The sequence below is a fragment of the Pseudochaenichthys georgianus genome, chromosome 15 (genome assembly GCF_902827115.2).
Source record: "Pseudochaenichthys georgianus chromosome 15, fPseGeo1.2, whole genome shotgun sequence".
Lineage (NCBI taxonomy): Eukaryota > Metazoa > Chordata > Actinopteri > Perciformes > Channichthyidae > Pseudochaenichthys > Pseudochaenichthys georgianus.
The window spans coordinates 18,670,291-18,686,858 of NC_047517.1; the positions used below are offsets into that span (position 1 = coordinate 18,670,291).

Here is a 16,568-nt window from a genome sequence, read left to right on the forward strand (position 1 = left end):
ACGTTTTCCCTTTTTTTGTTGAAAAAAATCAACAGGCTGTATTGTAATAACACAGGGCTCTACACACATCAGATGCTAGGTTTTAACTCCATATTATGTTAATTAATCAATGTATAAGCGTTGAACATCGACGTTAAATTCGATTTGAATGTTAAAGATTACACAATTAAAATAATTGTATTTGTCCGGGATGTTCCAAAAAGCAAGCATTAAAAAAACACGATTCACCTGTAAAAACAGCCTCCACGCCTTACAAGAATGAACCTTTAAATATAGTCTTAAATGTACGAATTTGTATGTTTTTGTTAGCACGTTTTAGGGGTACCAACCATGGGACCAACTGTATTTTCAATGGGAAACTGTTTTTTTGGATTCTTTCTTTGTAACTTGAACACAGCATCGTCGTCGATCCACGTTTCCCATGATGCATTGTGAGAAACACACAGCGGGGACATTCAAAACTATGGCTGGAGTATCGAATATATTTAAACTAACATTACACTCTGAAGACATGGAAATCCCGTCAGCTATTAACAGCGAAGATAACGTGATAGCGAGGCGCCTGTCGTTTTCTTCGGAAAAATATGTTATTACAACGGAGGAACCAAACATGACATGTAAAGAAGTCCTAACGTTACAAAGTGTTCCCGATGACACAAATTCATGCGCACCGTCTGCGGAAGTAGCCCAACAACTTTCTACACTAGCCGTAAACACATGTTCTAACGTGAATAATGAAATGGAATTAAAAGATGCCTCCCCTAACCATCGACTTCATTCAAAACAGCAGAGCGTAAACAACTCAGAGGACAAGGAAAACGCCGCTTTACCGTCCACACCCAGCCTGCCCGGTGAGTCACATCCATGGGACATGAGTGTGAAGCAGCATTGTGAAACACTGCATTTCATTTTGATAGTCGGGGTCAAATTCAGGTTGTTTAGAGTCATCCTGTTCTCTAATTTAAGTTAGATACCGTATGTCTCAATAACATGTTGACATACTGCATATTCAAGACAGACATTCAATTTTCAACTTAGTTTTTCTATTTTCAATTTAGTTTTTCTCTATGTTCAACTTTAGTAATTACCAAGCACTATAAACTAGTACTGAACTTAGATTCAGTTTTGGGGTACTTCCGATATTTTAATAAATGTTTACTACTCCATTACAGTTATTAGGATACAGCTGGAACATATATTCAATTATGTTGAAACGATTAATATTTTGAAGTAAAGGGTGAAATCATCTGATCCTAGTGTCCAACTGTTATTATTTGTATCTCCTTTCTGTTTTTTAAATAATCGTCATTGTATGAAGATGACGTTATTGAAGTGACTGTTATTTTGTATATATTGATTTTTTTGCATTTATGTCTTAATGTGTGCATATATACATGTGTCTGTTGATAAATGTTTGCTTACAGAACAGTAATGTCAACAAAGATAATACTATCCTGCAGTATTCAGAAAGAATGGCCCTACGCTGACCAGCTGCACTAAAATGCTGCTTTCACATTGAGGCATTAATCATTTTAATCCAGAAGTTTAACATGACTTAAACAAACATAAACTGTATACATGTATAATTTAGCAATACTTGGAAAGCAGGACTTTAACTGATAACTGATTTGACTGACAATTGCTATTGTTGCCTACGAGTATCTAAATAATTATTCCACTGCTGGCAGACAGTGGTATGTTAAGTGGAAATGTGGACAATGGTTTTATAGGAATACTGGCATGAATGGTCTGTTGCTCACCCTAATGACATTATTCTGGTTCTTATTTGGACAGATAACAACCAAGAAGAGGACATTTCTGGTCAGAGCAGTGTGACTGCCTGTCAACAGCTCAGTAACTCAGAGGACAGTGATATGGAGCTGATGAGACAAGCGCAGGACAATGGCTGTGTGAACGTGGTTTTCCCTGGAACTGTGACTCAGGAAGGCTGCTGCCGCTTCGTCAGTGAGATCCTCAAGTGCATCCTCTATCAGAGACAGCAACTGCCCATGACATATGACCAGCTGGTGTACTCCCAGAAGAAACAGCAAGCCTCCATGCAGGTGAATTAGGAACACATGTGTGCACCTTCAAGATTCAAAGGCTTTATTGTCATATGCAGCTACAGCGAGAAAATCCTAAACTCCTCCAACAATGCAACATATATTAGACCATAAAATAATTAAAGTAAAAAATAGTGCAAATCATATAATGGTACAAGTAAAATGCAGAATTAGGTAAATGATATACAGGTAAGCTAGGGAGAAATCAGACAGAATACAAAATGAAATACTGTATATTGTACTTATATATAAGTATGTTGAACATAATCAGATGTATGTGCTATAAACTTATGTAAGTGATTAATACAAATGCATAGTTGGATAGGATCTTGAGACATGGCAGCCATACATGGTGGAATTTTGCACAAATGTTAAAAAAATAAGAAATGATGTGGATTTGAGATGAACTTAAACAGTTTGTTTAATGTTTTGCTTTTCAGGATGAAGACATAGTAGCTCGGAGGCCGGGGCAGTCTGCAGACGTGAGCTGGCGCAAGTGTCAGCAGACCCTCCAGGAGCTGGAGGAGGTGCTGCAGCAGCTGGAGGTGCTCTTCTCCCTCAGCAGGGTGCCCCGCGTGCTGCTGCTGATGGGTGGCTCCCTCACCCTCCCCAAAGAGCTGTATGAGATCAACATGGAGGCCCTGGTATTGGCTGGTGGAGACAAAAGTCTACAGGTGTCCGCATGCTTAAGGCAACTCTTCCGGACTCTGTTTGTGGCCGACCTTTTGTCGGACATCAAACCTGTCCGTTTGATTCCCACCACCGTCTTGGTACTGGCCCACAGGGACTGCGGCGTAGGGTGGTTCCGCCCTAAACTACAATTTAAAGTGCCAACCCGTGTAAAGAACCGAATTATCGCTCTGTCTACTGTTCCCAGCACCTGCAAGGAACCACTGGCCCAGGTGTCCGACTGGGAGGATTATGTGTGGTTTCAGGCACCCATGACCATCAAGGGCTTCGGCAAGTGACATCAGGAGTTGGGAAGCACATAGTCTGAGATGCGGCTCTCTTACAATTTTATTTTATTGGTGGTTCAAAGGAATTAAAAACTTGAATTTTTAACTGACCTGTCCGTATTGTGAATGAATTATGAGTAACATGTTTTCTACTTGACACTTAAAAACAAGTAAGGTGTATTATCCCCTTTTATCCTCTTTTGAAATAATTTGTTCTTAGGAACCTTTGTTGGCATAATCTGTTTGAGCACATTGGGTATTGTTCATATTTCTGAAGAATGTTTTGCAGAAAATTATAACACTTGCTAATTGGACATCAAACACATTAATGGTGCAATACATTTTTAAAGAGCGAAAACTTGTGTCTATTGTTTTAATCTTATCTTTATATATATTCAAGTGCCAGTATCATCTGAGTATGTGTTTACATTTTATGAAAACGATTTAAACAATGCTGACATTTCTTAACACAATCAAGCAATGAGGTGCATTGTAGTGTGGAAATAATCTTAGTATAATGAAGTGCATTCATATCTCATTTGGAATGAGTAAACAAAATTGAATAACAGCATTAATAATGAACAGATGTACCATAATTACGTTGGTGTGTAAGTGCATTAACATGGTCAGAACTTCTCCACTTTTTTCACGAACTGGACAAAGTCGTTGGCTAGCAGCTGGGGCTCCTCAAAGGCAGCAAAGTGACCGCCTCGTGGCATGTAGTTGTACGACTGGATGTTTCGATACCTAATCTGTGCCCAAGACTTGGGGCAGTGCAACAGCTCGTTGGGGAAGGCAGCAAGTCCAGTGGGTACAAATATGCCTGTCCTAAAACACAAGAGGAAACCGAATCAGAGGTATGACATGGTGTGATTATAAGGTTGTCAAATTTGTAAAACAAATGACAGTTTGGATAAAAGGAGCATCTAACCACATACTTTGCATCCACTCTGTTGTCTGGATTTCCCTTGAAGTTCTCTTTGTAGAAGCGCATGGAGGAGACAATGGAGCCTGTGGTCCAGTAGATCATCACGTTTGTCAGGAGGTCATCCAGGCTGAATTTCCTGTATGGATGCAGACATTATTTAACAAACAGACGGCAACAATCCAATCATCTTTGTTGAATCTATCATACAATATATTTATATATGCCTAAAAAGGCAAAACTGAAAGTTGTCTTGTACCTCTCCAGCCCACCATCCTCTAGATCTCTGTTTCTATTATCAGTCCAGGTGGAGAACTTCTCCAGGATGTAGGCCGCCAAGCCTACAGGAGAGTCATTGGCTCCACAGCCTGTAACCACAAAGTAAGATATTGGAGAGACAGTTTGGATGTTTCAAATTAGAGTAATATGAGGTACATATCCAGAGTTAGTGTATACAGATGTTAAGCATTGTTCTGCTGGGGCTGGGATCATCAGCAACATTTATTTTATCCCCCTAAAAATACTCCTTTGTCAAAGAAACCTTAGTTTACCTTATAGAACACTGAAGTTGCTGGTCTACCGCTGCCACAATCAGTTAGTTTGTGATACTGTGTGACTGATGTGTTAAATTATTCGTTTGGATTCATCAATAGACTGTTTTATCAAATGGAGTATAGTTGCTTTAATGGAAGCATAGACAGTAAAGGCTTCAGTTCCCTGTGGATTGATGACTTTTGTCCTGTCTTTTTCTCAAAACTGAATATGGATAAATACTTCACACAACACCACCTAAAAAATCTGAACTTTCACTTAAAGCGCTTAATGAATAGTCAACTGAGATAATAAAATACTAGCAACTGTTTGCTTGCCTCAGGTGGTTTGTCTTTGGCCTGTCAGCAGTGGCAATATGATCATCAGAATGTGTCCCCACCTGCAGTGTCTGGTTTAGTAGCCTGGATGTGAAGGTAGCCGCTTTCCTTTAGGATTTCCCAGACATTCTTCTCAAAGAAAGGGAACAACCGGCGAACATCTTCCCGACTCAAGCCCACCAGGAAGGGCAGATAAGGTCCAACAATGAGGGAAAGCATCACTTTGAACCCTTTGTTTGACATACACATGTTTAAGTGCAGACCTTTCACACATCTGGAAAAGATTACAAAAACATATAAATTACAGTTAATGTCTAACAGGATTTGAATCTGTATTAAGTTACAAATTATAGCTAGAAATGCTAGTTTTGATCATGTTTTTTCTTTTGACCTTTCTCCAGCCTACAGGAATTTGTCGTGCAAGTAGTTTTGGTCGATTGTGAACTTCGCACACAGCAAACACTGTTTCACATTTCTGTAAGAATCTCACATTGCTCCCTTTTATTAAATAAACAAGTGGGTGTGGGAAATTCCACTGAAGTGATACAACTTGAGGCTTGTTATGGCTTGTTTTTCTGTCTTACTGCGGTTTCATCTGTGACATGTTGGTGGTGATGAGAGAGCCCCAGTCTCCACCCTGCAGATAGAACTGGGAGAATCCTAAACGCTCCATCAGTGTCAGGAAAATTCGGGCAGCAGCGAGACTGTTAAATCCTGAAAAGATACAAAAAAAACACATCTGTTAATCTGCTGCTCTAGCAAAAATACATACATTGCTTAGAATCCTCTACCTTGTTTGTGGGAGGCTTCTGAGAAAGCGTAGCCAGGGATAGATGGACAGATGACCTCAAACACAACACCATCCTGGTTCTCTGTGAGAAGTGGCAGAATTCTGTAGAACTCATAGAAGGAGCCAGGCCAGCCGTGAACGAGCATAAGAGGCAGAACCTTCTGGTTGTCACGGTGTGGTGGTCGCACGTGAATGAAGTGCACATCCAATCCTGCATCAAAGCAAAAGCATTGGTGCTTAAAGAAAGTAAATAGTGTGTGGAATGATTCTTTAAAAATATTACTCTAAAGCAAAACCTTTATTTTTTATATAGCTTGGGGCTGTGTGTACCTTCTATTTTGGTTTTGAAGTGTGGATACTTGTTAAGCACCTCCACCTGCTTTTTCCAGTCAAATGTGTGTCTCCAATAGGAAACCACTTTCTTGAGATGTGTGGAGTTGAATCCATACTGGAAGCAGCTATCTTCCAAAGGATCAGCATAGCGGGTTCTGTCAATGCGCTCATGAAGGTCCTGTTGAGTAAGAGCACTTTTGATTACTTGTCATAAACATCTCTGAATGCTACTTTAAAAATATGATTAGTAATGATTAAACAGTTTGTTAAGAGCTCAAAAGGACCTCTATCTCTTCATCTGAGGTTTGCACTTTGAAGGGATATATTTGATCATCCTCTGACAGTGGCTTCTCTCCTGCTCCCCACCATCCTTCACCAAGGGGGATACTTTTGACTTGTCTTCTCTTCTGCACCATGTATGCCAGTATGCCACCAGCTGCCACTGCTGAGCCTATTAGGAGTTGCTTTTGGAAGGCATCCAAACTGCAGAATGTTCCCCTGCAGAATGTGGGAAAATAAGAAAACAAACACATTGATAATCACAGCTGTAGAATAAATATAAATATATTAAAGATATATAATAGGTATACATATTTAGCAAATTGGGGAATTCGTCGCTTATCCTACTTACTTAAGAACCTGGAGTCTCTCCATTGCGCAGTTCCAAAGGTGAGTTTTTTCTAGCCTGCACTTGTAGGGCAGAGGTAAAAAGTTTCATTTTCCGCACCGCTCATCGAATTTTGTGCAAAGCAAGCCAAAATCCAAACCACATGCGTTTCAACATACCTTGGTTGCCTCCTCTTAAGTTTTCCCTTCAGATAATGTAGGAATGTGCTCAAGTGGTGGTGGAAAAGGCCACTACGGGAGTCGAGGATGAACAAATCGAACACATTCGCGACTGGCTAAAATGAAAACCAAGAGGGAGGGGTTTGTGTTGCAGAGGTTGATGATTGGCTGCGAGAGGTGTCAATCCCCGTGAAAAAAACAGCCGTTGCCTTGTTGTTTATATAAAAAAGGAGGAGACACGCCGAGCTGTTGTTTTGTGATATTGCTTGTTACAGTAAGACAAGAGACATGATGTGGAAGATTGTCCTCCCTGTTCTTGCGGCGGTTTTTGCCGTCGGCTCATCAATGATCGGGGGGTATATAACCATAGATGTCAATGACGAAGGGGCTCAAAATGCCCTCAACTTCGCTGTCGTCGAACACAACAAGCAATCCAACAACATGTTCCTCAGCCAGGTGGCGGAAGTGGTGGGGGTGAAGAGACAGGTTGGTAATCTTTAAGCTGGGCTTTTGAATATTTTAAGATTTGACTTCACAGACATGGTAAAATCAAGATACTTTGTTTATATGCAACCGTTGTCGTGGGCCTGCTTTTACGCCTGCGCCCATCAGGCTAAATGTTTCCTTGTCACTCCTTATCCACATAAAGGCACATACAACAGCAGCGGGGGGAGAAGTACTCAGATCTTGTAAAAGTACCAGATTTGATTATAATTAATGATGCATTAATGTATTTATCAAAGCTGGTAAAGGTGCAGCTAGTTTTAATTACTTTGTATACTGTAGGGTAGTTACTGAATGTTACTCCAGATGTAATTTAAGTATTATTTATTTTTCTCATCATTAATCCAAGTCTGCAAAGTAACTAGGCAAGGCAAGGCAAGGCAAGTGTATGTATATAGCACCTTTCAACACAAGGCAATTCAAGGTGCTTTACAAAAATCAAAGACATTGTTGACATATTGTGTAGGCAACTAAAAGTAGCCTACACAATAAATGTAGTGGAGAAAGAGAACACCATTTACCTCTGAATTGTAGAGGTACAAAGTGTACTCGCTCAGTGTCTCAAATTGTACTTTAGTACAGTACTTTAGTGATAATCTCTGTCTGACACCCCTAATCCAATCAAACCCTGTTATATGAAGTCTGAATGTTTGTCACTATAAGATGTCATGGAAGACCACCCAAGCTTTTAAAAATGCATAAATGAGACATTAAGAATCTGATCATGATAATTGTTGTGATCTTTTAAACTTTGGTCGGATGTAATAGCTGACCGTTTTGCCTTGATTCTGCAAGGGCTTTATCATAAAGGTTTTCAATGATTTGTTTTTCTAACAACAAGTTCTTCTTACAGTTGGTTGCTGGTTTGAAATACGTCATAACCGTGAGAATGGGGAACACCCCCTGCAGAAAGGGCACTGCAAATGAAGTGTGTGCCATCCACCAAGACCCAGCCCAGGCTCTGGTAAGGACTTTATTAAGAGGCTCCAATCTCAGCTTCAGGAAGAAATAAACCCCAATTGTATTTATTAATTGGAAGCTTTTCGACATAATGTTTAAATTCCATACAGTAGACTTGTATTTCTATCCTCAACAATAGACTACAAACTATCAGATTGTAAATTCATTTGGTACTTACTTCCCCTATATGAGTCATCGGCTTTGGTTTGTTGCTGTCTGCAAAGAGAAGTCAGGGAGGAGAACTGCCTCCTACATTTTAACTAGATAACTAAGCTTAACAAATAATTCTTCATTTGCCTATTAAAAATGAAAGAGGTCCATTGAAAGAGGAAAATATTTAATTACTTAAATAAAATCTGATTCTTAAATAATCAGGATCTTTGAACATGGGGAACGGGGGATGATAAGGTTTGCAAGTTATGCTATGTTGATCTTTGACTTTGATCTAATCTCAAAGTTGCAATGCTATATTCTGTGCTACAATGCTATACAAATATATATATATGATGTCACTTTTTTTCTTTTTCAGCCCTACCAGTGCGAATTCACAGTGCTGGTCGTCCCATGGCGTAATGAGACTAAGTTGCTCGGGCAGAAATGCTAGAAAGAGAACGTGGAAAATCTCCAGTGCTGAAATTGTTTGCGGAATATCCCTCAATCAGAACAATATGTTTTCGGTTAGATAAACCAGAAAAATATTAACTTTTCCATTTTCTGCCTAAGCTACTATACTTTATGCTAAATTCAATACCTGTTGACCTTTCCTATACAGTATTGCAATGTTTGACGTTGACATTCATTTTAGAAGAGCCACTTTGTACTGCTTAATCACTTAACCTAGCAAATACCAAATAAGTATTAACTGAACTGTTGATTAGGCTATTAAAACATGCTGTTTTGAAATGAAAATAAAGCATATTGTCAACCTACATCAATGTGTTCATGTGGTGAATGTAAATCGATATTAGACTTTTGCTATCCAGGTCTCAGATTGATATTTAATTATTTTATAGAAACATGTTTTGTTGTGATTCTTTAGCATACATTAAAGAGAAACCGGCTCGAGATCATGCTCGAGATACACTTTTTGTTATATTCCATGGAATGCTCTTAACATCCCGATGGCAATGAATATCTTAAGTGCTTTGACAAAAAATCCATAAAAAAAAATGTCTGGAATGTCCACAGTACTGTAAAAAGCACAACCAATCATTTTAGCCGGCCCGGCAATCAATGGCCCAGAATTGTACTTTATAAACTCTGAATCTTGTGGTGCTTGAAGAATTACACACTGGTTAAGCCGGCCAGGTTGTATATGCCTTTTTTGGAGCCCTTTTTGCAATATTTATTAAAATGTCAGTAGTTATTTAAACAAACCACTATCTGAGGATAATACAAGCAACCATAAAACACCCTTTACTAGAGCCATTGAAGCCCATGAAGAATGTATCCTTTCACAAATCTTTTCAACGTAAGTTAAAATTTAAAATATTCTTCATTTGCAGTATTTTTTTAAAAAAGTGTTCAGAAAGACTGCATCAATTATATATGTATATATTACATTATATAATATCAATATTTTTATTAACTAACCAAAGTCAATTTAAATAGCGGGCATATTGTTTGATATAGTTTTACGTTGAATTTCAACTATTTTAGGCAGAAAAACGTATATTGACGAAACCTTTTTTAATAATTTACTATAATTTAGAAAGGTTTTTGTGAGAAATCATTTCAAAAGTAAACTTATTTTTCATTTTATATTTAAATTTGAAATGTTTGCACACAACATTATTAATTTATACATTTTTATCAATTTTTTTAAATAATGAATCCATTTATTTTAATGTATTTCCTTGAGGCTGGGGAAGATATCCAGCATGTAGTTCAACATGCAATTGTTCTAATGCAAGTAAGTAAAAGTATAACATGGAAAAGTAAATAAAATACGTTACGGATGTGGATGTATTTTCTCTCACCTTGTAATTACACAATCAAACAATAATTTAGCTCTGGCCTTCACTCACAAAAAAACATTTTGTTGAATTGGACACATTTTTCGAAGCTCTATTGACTGACATGCAATGACTGGGACTGAAGGAAGAATCTGCGAGGAATGAACTAGGAGCAGAGAAATAATCATATTTTAAAAGACAGCAGCTTCATAAGAGGCCAACAAGAGTGACAGGGTGTGTCAGTGTGCTGAAGGACAGACCAGCTATCCAGGCCAGACTCTAAAGACTTTCCAAGGTGTAAAATGCTGCTGCCGGAGTACTGACTGGAAGTATTGCTGATATCATGTCTACCATCCTCTTAAAATACTCTGTCCAACAATATCAGTCTCAGGAAGAAAGGTTTTTTTTAACGCGTATTCAAAATAGCAGAGAAAAATGCATTATTGTACTCAGGAGGGGACATTGACAGAGGAGTACTGGAACAGTACACAGTAAGTACTTCATAGTACTTGTGGGGGTAGTTTCACTATAGGCCTACTGAGTCCAACAGGATCAACCTCACGAAGAACTAATTGCAACAAAATGTAATTCCCTCATCAAACTTAGCAGAAGTGGCTTGATTTTGTTCTCAGCAGGGGACTTTCACAGAGTATTTCTCAAAAAATACACAGTAAAAGTACTTCAATGTATTGTAAGTAGTAGGCTAACTAAAACAAAGTCAAACAGTATCAATTTCATTAAGAACTAATGGTAACATTATATTCTTATCATTCATCAAAGATAGCAGAAAAACATGCATTATGTAGGCTACTGGAGGGGACTTTGACAGAGGATTACTCACAAAGTAGGCTACGCAGTAAAAGTACTTTATTTCTGGTAGAAGTCAAACTAGAACCGAGTCCAACAGTGTCAGTTTCCTTAAGAACTTGTGGTAAAACATATTTGTATCACTGGTCAAATATAGCAGGAATGAAGAGCAGCTGATTTGAAAAAACTCGAGAGGCGGCGGAGTTGACCGCAGTGCAGAATCGCTGTAGCCTATAGTTTAAATCTCCTAACAACGTTGTCCATTTTAGACAGAGGCTTATTATATTTACAGCCCTTAATTACATCAATTTTCTGGGCTCAATATGTGTCTTGGCCGTTTTCGTTGTGATCGCTAAATTCACCTTCTTTCCCTTTGTTTATAATATTATCACCGCTTTTGTTTTGAAATCACTTCCGTGAGTTTCACCCCGCCCCTCGCTCCAATGATCATTTAGTAAGGTAAAAATCAAAAATCAAAAAGGCCTCTCAAACGCTCTTCCGTTTACGTGTTTAATAAAGAAAAACTATTGGACGGGAGATACACGGATTTAAAATGAATGATTTACTAATGCTGAGACCATTTTTATTGTAAGTGAACAGTTAAACCGATACTCAGGGAAACTGCATTATTAAAGAATCTGCACTCCCGAAGAATCCGTGTATCTACCGTCCAATTGTTTTTCTTTATTAAACACGTAAACGGAAGAGCGTCTGAGAGGCCTTTTTGCTTTTCACTTTTCACTTTAATAAATGGTCAAATGGTCATTGGAGCGAGGGGCGGTGCGAAACTCACGGAAGTGATTTCAAAACAAAAGCACTCGTTTGTTAAAATCACACTTTGAATCACGACAGTATCCTGCTGAAGGACCGGTGATTATTATAAACAAGGGGAATTTAGCGATCACAACGGAAACGGCCAAGACACATATTGAGCCCAGAAAATGGATGTTATTAAGGGCTGTCAATATAATAAGCCTATGTCTAAAATGGACAACATTGTTAGGAGATTTAAACTATACAGCAATTCTGCACTGCGGTCACTCAGCCGTCTCTCGAGTTTGTTTTTTCAAATCAGCTGCTCTTCATTCCTGCTATATTTGACGACTGATACACATATGTTTCACCACAAGTTCTTAAGGAAACGGACTCGGTTCTAGTTTGACTTCTACCAGAAATAAAATGAAGTACTTTTACTGTGTACTTTGTGAGTAATCCTTTGTCAAAGTCCCCTGCTGAGAACAAAATCAACCCACTTCTGCTAAGTTTGATGAGGGAATTATTTTTTTATTGCCATTAGTTCTTCGTGAGATTGATCCTGTTGGACTCAGTACTACTGAAACTACCCCCACAAGTACTATGAAGTACTTATGTGTACTTTTCCAACAATCCTCTGTCAATGTCCCCTCCTGAGTACAAGAATGCATGTTTCTCTGCTATTTTGAATAAGCGTTAAAAAACCTTTCTTCATGAGACTGATATTGTTGGACAGAGTATTTTAAGAAGATGGTAGACTGCACACTGACCCACTCTGTCACTCTTGTTGGCCTCTTATGATGCTGCTGTCTTTTAATATATGATTATTTCTCAGCCGCTAATTCGTCACAGATTCTTCAGTCTCATCAGCCTCATCCTTCCATCAGTCCCGTCAACCCATCAGCCTCCAGCACACTTCCAGTGTCTGACTCCAATGATATTGTCCTGATGCTGTAAGGGTGATGCCCCATGATCACACAGTGCAAAGGACCTCATATTATGTCTGTCATTAATGCTACATCACCCATTATAACAATTTGCTTTCCTTTTTCTCTTCTCTTAACTGAATAGCCCTGATATAGCATAATACATAGCATAATACAATGTAAAGTCCTTTTCCTGCACCATTGTAAGGCTTCAAAACAGGCATTTTTACTGTATGTGTGAAATGACACAATCAGTGGCCCAGAATTGTACTTTATAAACTCTGAATCTTGTGGTGCTTGAAGAATTACACACTGGTTAAGCCGGCCAAGTTATATATGTCTTTTTTGGAGCCCTTTTTTGCAATATTTATTAAAATGTCACTAGTTATTTAAACAAACCATCAATATTTTTTATTAACTTCAACCAAAGTCAATTTAAATAGCGGGAAAAATGGGTTAACTGCCATGCATGTGGTGTTTGATATAGTTTACGTTCAATTTCAACTATTTTAGGCAGAAAAACGTATATTCACTAAACCTTTTTTTAATGATTTACTATAATTTAGAAAGGTTTTTGTGAGAAATCATTTCAAAAGTAAACTTATTTTTCATTTTAGATTTACATTTTAAATGTTTGCACACAACATTATTAATGTATACATTTGTATCAATTTAAAAAAAATATGAATTCATTTATTTTATTGTATTTCCTTGAGGCTGGGGAAGATATCATGTAGTTCAACAGGCAAATGTTCTAAGGCAAGTAAGTATAAGTATAACATGGAAAAGGAATTAAAATAGGTTTCATATAGGATGTGGATTTATTTTTCTCGCACCTTGTAATTACACAATCAAACCCTCATCAAACTTAGCAGAAGTGGCTTGATTTTGTTCTCAGCAGGGGATTTTGACAGAGGATTTCTCAAAAATACACAGTAAAAGTACTTCAATGTATTGTAAGTAGTAGGCTAACTAATACAAAGTCAAACAGTATCAATTTCATTAAGAACTAATGGTAAATTATATTTGTATCATTCATCAAAGATAGCAGAACAACATGCATTATGTACTATGGAGGGGACTGATAGAGGATTACTCACAAAGTACACAGTAAAAAGTACTTCATTTTATTTCTGGTAGAAGTCAAACTAGTACCGAGTCCAACAGAGTCAGTTTCCTTAAGAACTTGTGGTAAAACATATTTGTATCACTCGTCAAATATAGCAGGAATGAAGAGCAGCTAATTTGAAAAAACAAATGCGAGAGACGGCGGAGTTGACCGCAGTGCAGAATCGCGGTATAGTTTAAATCTCCTAACAATGTTGTCCATTTTAGACATAGGCTTATTATATTTACAGCCCTTAATAACATCCATTTTCTGGGCTCAATCTGTGTCTTGGTCATTTTCGTTGTGATCGCTAAATTCACCTTGTTTATAATATTATCACCGCTTTTGTTTTGAAATCACTTCCGTGAGTTTCGCTCCGCCCCTCTCTCCAAGGAGTAAGGTAAAAAGCAAAAAACAAGAAGGCCTCTCAAACGCTCTTCCGTGTACGTGTTTAATAAAGAAAAACAATTGGACGGTAGATACACGGATTCCGAAGCATGAAGGTCCTGAACAAAGACGAACTAAAGGTTGCAGAAGGAGTTCTCCTGAAGCACTTACCCAGGAGTTTAAAGGTGCTATACGACACCAGCCAATATGTCAGCGTACTCGCAGTGTCTTTCATCTAATATAGGTAATTAATGCTCTAAACGACTCTTGTTTTCAGGTATACGGTTTCCTCTATGGCATAAACAGGAATAAACCAAGCACACTGGAGGTAATCGTTGATACATGGCCTAATTTTAACATCATCATTTGTAGACCCGACCCAAAGGTGAGTTCATATCCCATTGGATAATTGGATACGTTGTGGACTTTATTGACATTATTTCTAGATCTACTGTTTACTTCACAGAACAAGCGCGCTCTGGAGTTCATGAAAAAAGTCACGTACTACAGCATGGATGACCAGATTTTAAGAAAAATGCTGACAGAAGAAAATGCAATTGACTGGAGCACTTATTTTCTTGTTGGAGGTGAGTTTATATCAGTGTTTATCATTCCACAGGTAGTGCAGGTGTATGTCATTGGTGTAATGTAACTACAGGTAAGTAACCCTTCATTAAACCAAATACTTTAGGCCTACATAGGTAACCGTAATATTTCACTGGTCACTTATGGCTTTTAGCAATACAATTCAAAGTTAGCCATATGTGTACATGTTTTATTTGCAGTTTGTGAAGGAACCATATTTTCTCAGTCCACATTTGTATACACATGTAGCCTACGTTGAACTCTAAAATATTAAGTGACTATATTATTATTAATATTACCGTGACCGTGATATAATGTATATTATTATGAAATGGGCCATTCTGCATGGTGAGAACTTTTACTTTCGGTAAATTATGTATATTTTGATGACAATACTTGAGAAAAATGTTGAATGCAGGGCTTTTCTTGAGAGGAGAGTACTTCAACATACATCTAAATACTATTATACTAGTTACAACTTTATGAAAACAATTTTACACAGGAAACGTACAGTATGACAACAGTTAATATACATTATTATGAAACTACCAAACCGTTTACTTGAACTCCATCTAGGCCGTAACAACTGTAACAGTAACACGGTTGTTAGACATTAAAACATCACTTATATGATCCTTACAACCTTCATTTTGATTGCAATCCTTACAACTGTAATTAAGTAATTTTACAATGGGGTTTTACATTTTTTCCTGAGTCGAAGGGGTGATAAACTGCATCATTTACCAATGGTGAAACTCTTGCAAAGAAAAATGTCAGAATGGTGTAAACATGTGATTACTCTTTGTCCTACAGGATTTGACATTTCTCATGCCCCCATCCTCAAAGAAGTGTCTTCTAACAGAGGAATAAACAACCGATGCTATACTGTAGTGCGCCTTCTGTATTTGCCAGACAGCACCCATCTGCTCAAACCAGCAGCTGACAGGTACAGTCAGATCATTACAATGTACTTTGAAGGATATGTGTGCACATTTCACTCATATCTGTAAAAAGGAAAATAATGTTGAAGATGACAGTTATTATAATCTGTTTCTCTGCAGTGAGCTTGAATCAAGGATTTCATCTCTTAACCTTTCCCATGTTGACTTGGTGAATAAAACCTGGAAGTTTGGAGGGAATAAGCAGGGTTACAGGAACATTGAAAACCTCATCAGCAACTTCCCATCATGCTGCATCACTGACGGCCAGGGTCAGCCGCTGTCCTGGATCCTGGTGTATGATTACTGTGCATTGGGCTTATTGTACACTCTGCCAGAGCACAGAGGGAAAGGCTACGGCAAAGTCCTGGTCAGCGTCATGGCCAAGAGACTCCACTCTCAGGGCTATCCGGTGTACTGCTTCATAGAGGAGGAGAATGACACCTCCTACAAGCTCTTTAAAAATCTGGGTTTCATTGACGAACCCTCTTACAGGGCGGCATGGTTGGAATTCAACTTTTGATTTTGTACTCATTGTGATCGAGTTTATAGCTGACATAATATCAGGTAAACATTGTTTTTCTCAGTGAATGAATATGGGAGCAAACTATTCATTTTACAAATGTTAAAGGCTCTCCAAAACAATGCATAAAAACCTGTTTGGTAACAATGGTTTACCTAAATAAAGACATGTCATGCATACGTGTTGTAGTCATGTTTTGTTAAAAAGTATGTTCTTCTTTTAACACTACCTGCATCAAAGCTTCAGCAGCTTCCCACCGACAGGTCAGTCCAGAGGTTTTTTTTCAATACAATAAAACAAATATTCACACTTCTGAAACTAGCAATGTCTTTGTTGTATCAGTCTAGTTATACTAGACAGATTTATTGGTGATGGTCTACAAACATATTAAATAATACAC

General features: G+C 38.0%; 4 protein-coding genes across 5 annotated transcripts; 3 read left to right on the plus strand and 1 right to left on the minus strand.

Moving 5' to 3' along the window:
• The first annotated feature begins 437 nt into the window (after nt 1–437).
• mad2l1bp (MAD2L1 binding protein) lies at nt 438–3,032 on the plus strand. The gene is made up of 3 exons (XM_034101064.2): nt 438–851; nt 1,795–2,063; nt 2,504–3,032. Exons 1-3 carry the CDS (start codon nt 464–466, stop codon nt 3,029–3,031), a joined length of 1,185 nt encoding a protein of 394 aa, XP_033956955.1. The 5' UTR covers nt 438–463; the 3' UTR covers nt 3,032.
• A 328-nt stretch (nt 3,033–3,360) lies between these two features.
• On the minus strand, nt 3,361–6,838 carry ephx5 (epoxide hydrolase 5). 2 transcript variants are annotated; one of them, XM_034101050.2, is made up of 10 exons: nt 6,723–6,838; nt 6,568–6,621; nt 6,221–6,434; nt 5,934–6,114; nt 5,605–5,814; nt 5,398–5,527; nt 4,876–5,087; nt 4,204–4,312; nt 3,958–4,083; nt 3,361–3,847 (listed from the first exon to the last, which is right to left on the minus strand). In XM_034101050.2, exons 2-10 carry the CDS (start codon nt 6,588–6,590, stop codon nt 3,646–3,648), a joined length of 1,407 nt encoding a protein of 468 aa, XP_033956941.1. In that variant the 5' UTR covers nt 6,591–6,621; nt 6,723–6,838; the 3' UTR covers nt 3,361–3,645. The 2 variants fall into 2 exon arrangements, with proteins under 2 accessions (XP_033956941.1, XP_033956942.1); XM_034101051.2 differs by having other exon boundaries at nt 6,568–6,626.
• A 94-nt stretch (nt 6,839–6,932) lies between these two features.
• cst3 (cystatin C (amyloid angiopathy and cerebral hemorrhage)) lies at nt 6,933–9,117 on the plus strand. Its single transcript, XM_034101081.2, has 3 exons — nt 6,933–7,208; nt 8,080–8,190; nt 8,716–9,117. The coding sequence occupies exons 1-3, from the start codon at nt 7,011–7,013 to the stop codon at nt 8,788–8,790; spliced, it is 384 nt and encodes a 127-aa protein (XP_033956972.1). The 5' UTR covers nt 6,933–7,010; the 3' UTR covers nt 8,791–9,117.
• A 4,991-nt stretch (nt 9,118–14,108) lies between these two features.
• LOC117459902 (glycine N-acyltransferase-like protein 3) lies at nt 14,109–16,347 on the plus strand. Its single transcript, XM_034101075.2, has 5 exons — nt 14,109–14,307; nt 14,400–14,507; nt 14,589–14,709; nt 15,521–15,653; nt 15,769–16,347. Exons 1-5 carry the CDS (start codon nt 14,233–14,235, stop codon nt 16,166–16,168), a joined length of 837 nt encoding a protein of 278 aa, XP_033956966.1. The 5' UTR covers nt 14,109–14,232; the 3' UTR covers nt 16,169–16,347.
• The last annotated feature ends 221 nt before the right edge of the window (nt 16,348–16,568 follow it).

Excerpts from the sequence above, each read along its gene's own strand:
- mad2l1bp (XM_034101064.2), top strand. The coding sequence starts at position 464 with ATGGCTGGAGTATCGAATATATTTAAACTAACATTACACTCTGAAGAC. Across the intron at positions 852-1,794 it reads GTCCACACCCAGCCTGCCCG|ATAACAACCAAGAAGAGGAC; the intron begins GTGAGTCACATC and ends TTATTTGGACAG. Across the intron at positions 2,064-2,503 it reads AACAGCAAGCCTCCATGCAG|GATGAAGACATAGTAGCTCG; the intron begins GTGAATTAGGAA and ends TTTGCTTTTCAG.
- LOC117459902 (XM_034101075.2), top strand. The coding sequence starts at position 14,233 with ATGAAGGTCCTGAACAAAGACGAACTAAAGGTTGCAGAAGGAGTTCTC. Across the intron at positions 14,308-14,399 it reads ACTTACCCAGGAGTTTAAAG|GTATACGGTTTCCTCTATGG; the intron begins GTGCTATACGAC and ends TCTTGTTTTCAG. Across the intron at positions 14,710-15,520 it reads CACTTATTTTCTTGTTGGAG|GATTTGACATTTCTCATGCC; the intron begins GTGAGTTTATAT and ends TTTGTCCTACAG.
- cst3 (XM_034101081.2), top strand. The coding sequence starts at position 7,011 with ATGATGTGGAAGATTGTCCTCCCTGTTCTTGCGGCGGTTTTTGCCGTC. Across the intron at positions 7,209-8,079 it reads TGGTGGGGGTGAAGAGACAG|TTGGTTGCTGGTTTGAAATA; the intron begins GTTGGTAATCTT and ends TTCTTCTTACAG. Across the intron at positions 8,191-8,715 it reads AAGACCCAGCCCAGGCTCTG|CCCTACCAGTGCGAATTCAC; the intron begins GTAAGGACTTTA and ends TTTCTTTTTCAG.
- ephx5 (XM_034101050.2), bottom strand. The coding sequence starts at position 6,590 with ATGGAGAGACTCCAGGTTCTTAA. Across the intron at positions 6,115-6,220 it reads CCTCAGATGAAGAGATAGAG|GACCTTCATGAGCGCATTGA; the intron begins GTCCTTTTGAGC and ends CTTACTCAACAG. Across the intron at positions 5,088-5,397 it reads ATGTCACAGATGAAACCGCA|ATGTGTGAAAGGTCTGCACT; the intron begins GTAAGACAGAAA and ends AATCTTTTCCAG.